General features: G+C 45.3%; 1 protein-coding gene across 2 annotated transcripts in view; it reads right to left on the bottom strand.

Annotated features, from left to right (window-relative positions):
- efcab14 (EF-hand calcium binding domain 14) overlaps nt 1-2,698 on the bottom strand; it is a 7,127-nt gene extending 4,429 nt beyond the window's left edge. For both annotated transcript variants that reach the window (XM_016452603.1, XM_016452604.1), the window contains exons 1-4: nt 2,248-2,698; nt 876-1,021; nt 408-553; nt 165-263 (exon numbers count right to left, since the gene is read on the bottom strand). In XM_016452603.1, coding sequence (XP_016308089.1) covers nt 165-263; nt 408-553; nt 876-1,021; nt 2,248-2,528 — 672 coding nt within the window. In that variant the 5' untranslated portion in view covers nt 2,529-2,698. The remainder of the gene's footprint in view (nt 1-164; nt 264-407; nt 554-875; nt 1,022-2,247) is intronic.
- Nucleotides 2,699-5,838: the final 3,140 nt, after the last annotated feature.

Genomic DNA, 5,838 nt, shown 5'->3' with positions numbered 1-5,838 from the left:
AGTGTGAGAGCACGTCTGACACACACAAAGTGCGCTCACGTCTCACACACACACACACACACAGATCAGTGTGAGCTCATGTCTGACACACACACACACACACACACACACAGATCAGTGTGAGCTCATGTCTGACACACACGTGTGATCTGCCTGAAACACACCTTCTGCAGCTCCTCCACCGTCCGTGGCAGCGCGATCAGATCAGAAGCAGATTTGATGTTGGCCTTCAGATGATTGACAGCAGAATCCAGAGCACTGAGCTGAAGAGACAGCAGCTCAACATTAACTTCAATCACACTGACATCTTCAGATGAGATCACACAACGATTCTTCACGTGTTTCAAAACCAAACTACAGTGAGAGGAAAACACTGAGAGAAGTGTGTAATTCATCTTCTGACGCACCTTCTGATTGATCTCGCTCAGATTGGACCAGAGTTTGGCCAGGCCTTTGTCTCCGCTCTCCAGCTCGTCTAGTTTCATCTGTTTGGCCTTCAGGTCCTCACTGAGCTTCAGGATCTCGTGAGATGAGAGCTTCTGACTGCTCTCCACTGCCAAACACCAACCAAACCATCATGAGCATGCTTTCTGGTCTAACCAGTGGGTTAATGCTCTCTCAACATGAAATGCTGATCGCATCTGTGATGTAACATTTCCCATAATTCAGGCTGGTGAAAGTGTCTCTATATGAGGGTGGCTGATGACTAAGAGTGAATGACGGAAGAAGTGGAGATTATTATTATGAAGACTAATGTGTATTTCTTTGTAATAATGTGGCTGACGAATCGTTCACCATTACAGCAGGATCATTAGTTGAGTAAATCAGCTTAATTTCATGTTGTCTTTCAGCAGCTGTAGTGTGCTCAGACGTACTAGTGTGGATCTTCTCATTCATGGAGTCCAGGTCCTCTTTGAGGGCGATCTGCATCCAGATGAGTCCAGCGCAGGCCATGACACATGCCGCCAGAACCACGAACACACACAGCGGGTAACAGAGCGAGCAGCACCGCAGCGAGGTCCTGTCCAAACACACAACACACTGAAGCACAGACCCAGCAGTCGCCGACGGATCACATCTTTAATATTCACTGATATTCATCCGTCACAATGCTGTAACTGAAGCCAGCATTACTCTTGTATCTCGTTCTCTCAGCTGCATCACATGACTGTCATGTTTGAAATCGTTCGTTCCTATTGGCTAGAAGCCGACTGCAAGGATCTGATTTTCTTTGCAGATGTTTTGAGTTCATAAGGTATTTCAAATCAAATCAAATCAATATTTTGTGTCCAGTTTTGATGTATGTGGCAAGTAGGCGTGTAATGAACACTTTAGGTCAGTCCTGCTTTAACTCCTGTTAACTTCCAGCCGGATGTACATTATTATTGCTTATTTCAGGGCTCAGAGTCGTTTCTGTGCCAGATTTCCCTCTATTGTGTTACAGACCCTGTACAGCTATATCTGAGACAATGACAGCGGAAATACTTTCTTCCTAAAACAAGAAATCCAGCGGAAGAAACTGAGCTTCGTCCTCTCACTCGCAGACTGATCAAAACAGACCGCAGCTCATTCCTCACACTTTAACAGTATTTATAGCTCTGAAATAGTAAAAGAGGCGGTGAGGAACCGTGAACTCGGTGCAGATCCGTGTGGAGGTGTGACAGACCTCATCTAATGAACATACATCTGTGCTGTCGCTCTGCTTTAGTGCACGAGTTACCAACCTGCCTCGCCTAGTGTTTAATTCATCCTTCCCTGATCAATCTGTTCCATAAGACACAATAATAACTCAACTGCTGAGGAGTTTCTTCTGATGGTCTGTATGTTTGCTAACACTTCAGATGAGTCACTAGTCGCTTATTAACATGCATATCATTATGTTTATTAGTGCTTATAAAGCACATATTAATGTGTAACTAGGAGTTTATTGAAGGAAAACTCGTGGTTAATAGTGTTCTCTCATCTAAAGCGTGACGGTGTGTTTTCTTCAGAAACATTCACAGCACAGCAGAGACTGTACTGAGATCCACAACTATTACACAAGCTGCAAACCTTCACTGCTGCTGAAGAAAGAAAGAAAGAAAGATGACATGAAGAACCAGGAGATATATGTCAGTATCTGAGGTGTGAGAGAGCCTCATCATGAAGCTCATTTCTAAGCACCTGCAGATTATCCTCTCTATAAAGCAGGTCAGCTAGCAGGCGTAACTAGCTGGTTGACACCTCAGCTGAACAGCTCTCACTCACTTCCCGAGCAGGCCGCTGCGGCCGCCGAACTGCTGCTCCTCGGAGCCGGACTCGGACTCGGACTCGGGCTCGGACTCCTCGGACTCGGGCGGCTCGGTCCGCAGCAGGCGGTGTCCGCAGCTCTGCTTGCTCTTCCTCTGGCTGCTGTCGCTCAGGCCGATGAGGGCGTTCAGCTCCTTCCTCTTCTTCATCTTCTTCTGCGGGCTCATCGCGCTGTTTGCCGTCAGTGTGAAGCGGCGATCTGAGGGACTCCACAGCTCCACGTCAAACACGGCACCCATGACATTAAACTTTTAGTTTAGATTTACTTCCTCTTCCTGTCGCGTCTGAATCTGTCGTCATGGCGCAAATATTTACATTACACATATATTATCGGTAAAGAATCAGATCTGTCTTCTGAATGAACATCCGGTCCTGACAGGAAGAGCTCCTGATTGGACGAACACAGGAGAGCATAGAAATTTATAGGTAGATGCCGCATTCGGCAGCGCCATCTTGCAACGGTCAACGTGACGTCCTTCACTATAATAATAAATGAATATTCGAACCTACCTCAATCCTGCACAGCCGCTGGCTGTAAAAACCGCCGGGAAACGGGATAACCTTTCCCATGTGAGAATGCGAGAGAGGGGCGGAACCATTGATATGTAAGGATTGTGGCATCTTTGAATATTCATTGATTATTATTATTATTATTATTATTATTATCGAATGAGGCATCTACGTATAGACCCTATGCAGGTGGGCGTGTCGTTGTGCGGCTGACGTCATCGGGAAGTGACGCGCTCTATGCGCCTTTCTAGAGCCATTGATCACAGTGTTGTTCCTAATTACATTCGAGTAAATTACACCACTGACTGTATTTACTCATCTAAACATAGATTTCAGATCATTTGGCAGAAAGCAGTTGTAACCCTCTGACAGTATTTCTGGTGTTTAGAGGAGAGTCTGATGTGAATCAGGAGAGTGATGCTCAACATCTCTGACTTCTGTGCTTTTATATGTTTTTGTCTCTGAGGTGGGCTGATCTATTTGGTTAAATATAACTAACTAATTCAGACGAGATCCAGCTGTAACCGCTCAATAACTCTGCTGCTGTAAACGAGAACTACACGACTAACACAGGAGAGACAGCCTCTCATTTTCATAGCTACATCTCTTTAATTCATTGGCTTTATGCCAGTCATTTGACGCGAACATCACGAAGGAGGTCTTTAATAAAGCCTGTGACAGTCTCGCGGCTGATCTTCGCCTGGGAACACAAGCTGAAGATCTGTCACAGCGAGACCTCGACCCTCAAGTCGATCTGAAAAGTCTAACCCTTCAGTAAAACAGACGAGAGCGGGTCATCCTAAAACATGGTCACTTCTCTAAGAAGCCATCAGTAAAGCCAGCAGATGTCTGCTGCAGCTGCTTGTCACACTGTAGGAATCCCCAGCATGAGCTCACAATCACATCTGCTGCAGTACTTGGTTTTTAATGTACTGAAGTATTAAAAGTACTGATCGGTGACTGTTTTTGTCAATTTTAACTTAATAATAATCCTTAATAATAATATAAAGGATTATATAATCCTACTGCTCAAAATACCTACATATATAAAATACACGCGTGTGTGTGTAGAGCATTTATTTTTATAGTATAAGGGACAAAATGATGAATGTAGTGAAATAAGTCAGTTTCTCAAAATAAAAATACTCCGATAAAGTACAGATACTTGGAAAATTTACTGAAGTACAATAAGTAAAAAAAAAATACTTTGTTACTGTCCTCCACTGCCATTGTTTCCAGTAGAGGAACATTCGCCACAGAGCCAGCAATACTCGCTGTGAACAACCTCAGGTTTACTAGAGCGCTAGACTAGGAAACAAGAAGAGAACACTGTGTGAGTGCATTAGTTTAGGCTTGGAGTGCTTAAAGACAGGCTTTATCCTCTGATCTGATGAGGTTTGCAGCTCATTCTCCAGAGCAGCAGCTTAAAGAGGATCTGTGACTCAGACGCTTTGCTCAGAACTTTCTTACACTGTATGATTATTCAGGCTTCTTACAGCCGTATTAGCCTGAACCTTTGCTTTAAAGCAACAATATATTTATGTTTTGTGATATACAATTATTCTATTGCATGTAATGTATTGTTTACTGTGATATGAATGTGATTTTATGTGTATGATAATTACAGATTCAGTCTGTTCCACTGCAAGGAAAGTCATACGGGTTTGTAACAACTTGAGGGTCAGAATACACTATAAATAAAACAAAATCAATGCAACACTTTGATTATTTATGTTTTATTTATGATTGTCTGAAAGTTTGTGGCACATAATTAGAAAAAAACAATCCCAACTGCATAAGCCTTAGTGCTGAACAGAAGGTTTGAGGGGTCTGTGCAGGTTTAGCGCCCAGTGTCTTCACATCTCCAGTGTAACTGAGCTCAGTCGCTTCACTTCAGTTCAGTTCAGTTCAGTCCTCACAGCGTCTCAGAGGCGGTTGCGCGCGGGTCCTAACCCCGGCGGAGGGCCGCTGCACTGCGGAGGCTGCTGGTGATGTTGTGAGCGTCTGGAGCCGCGCTGATGCTGGGATCTGCTCTGCGTCCAGCGTTTCGGAGCCGGTAACGCCTCACACAGATGAGAACACGTGGTGATTCCGCAGAACAGAGCCTCATCGGCCTGCGAGGAGCCCTCAGAGCTGCCGTCGGACATCACGTCTCTGCCGTCTGGACGAGGGCCCGTCTCCAAACCCAGAGGACCAATGGTGGTCTGGGGAATCCCGTCTGCGAGCGGTGGAGCGGCCAGCGTCTCTGGACCTTTGCTGAGCTTCACTTTGTGTTTCTTCTGTAAGAAATAGAAGCTGACTGTAAAGATTTTGCAGTTTTCCGGGTTTATTACACCTAAAAACCAAAGTCTACAACAATGAATGCATCAACAATGAAACACCCGTCGTACTTTTCTACTAACTTGACAATCTTCCCACTGCTTAAAGCTGTTGGTTTCTCCTGAACCGCCTGAAATTAAGAGCAACAATAGCCAGAGTTTTACATCCACAGCAGGAAAAACATGTTTGTCTCTGTAAACTTCACTGCCAACAGTGTGTCTGATCTCTAAACAGCACAGTATCTCAACACACACGATCTGATGAGGTTTGATCACAGCACTATCTGAATGCATCATGAACTCACCATCAGGCGTCTGGAGGGACGAGAGTGACGGCGGATCAGAGGCTCTGCATCTCAGCAGCACGGGTTCATCATTAGACAGCTCTCTGGAAACACAACATCACATGCTCATTCAGACACAGATCACATCAGTCCTGCAGCAGGAGCTCGTCACTCACACACACAGCTGCTGGACTTTAAACCCCTTACGGAAGCGCTCGTCTCCTCACCTCTCTGGGCAGCAGGATCTCTGGGAATCGACGGCAGGACTCTCTGATATCTGACGGTAGTTCACACAGATCAGCAGCCATAGAAGAACACAGAGAAGCAGACACAGCAGGATGTAGCTCTGCCTGTCAGACACCTGCAGAACACAGCAGCAGCATCATCACCATCATCATCACCATCCTCATCATCATCACCATCCTCATCATCATCGC

This window comes from Sinocyclocheilus anshuiensis, unplaced genomic scaffold (assembly GCF_001515605.1).
Source record: "Sinocyclocheilus anshuiensis isolate Anshui unplaced genomic scaffold, SAMN03320099.WGS_v1.1 scaffold1152, whole genome shotgun sequence".
Lineage (NCBI taxonomy): Eukaryota > Metazoa > Chordata > Actinopteri > Cypriniformes > Cyprinidae > Sinocyclocheilus > Sinocyclocheilus anshuiensis.
This window is presented reverse-complemented; position numbering and strand designations above follow the sequence as displayed.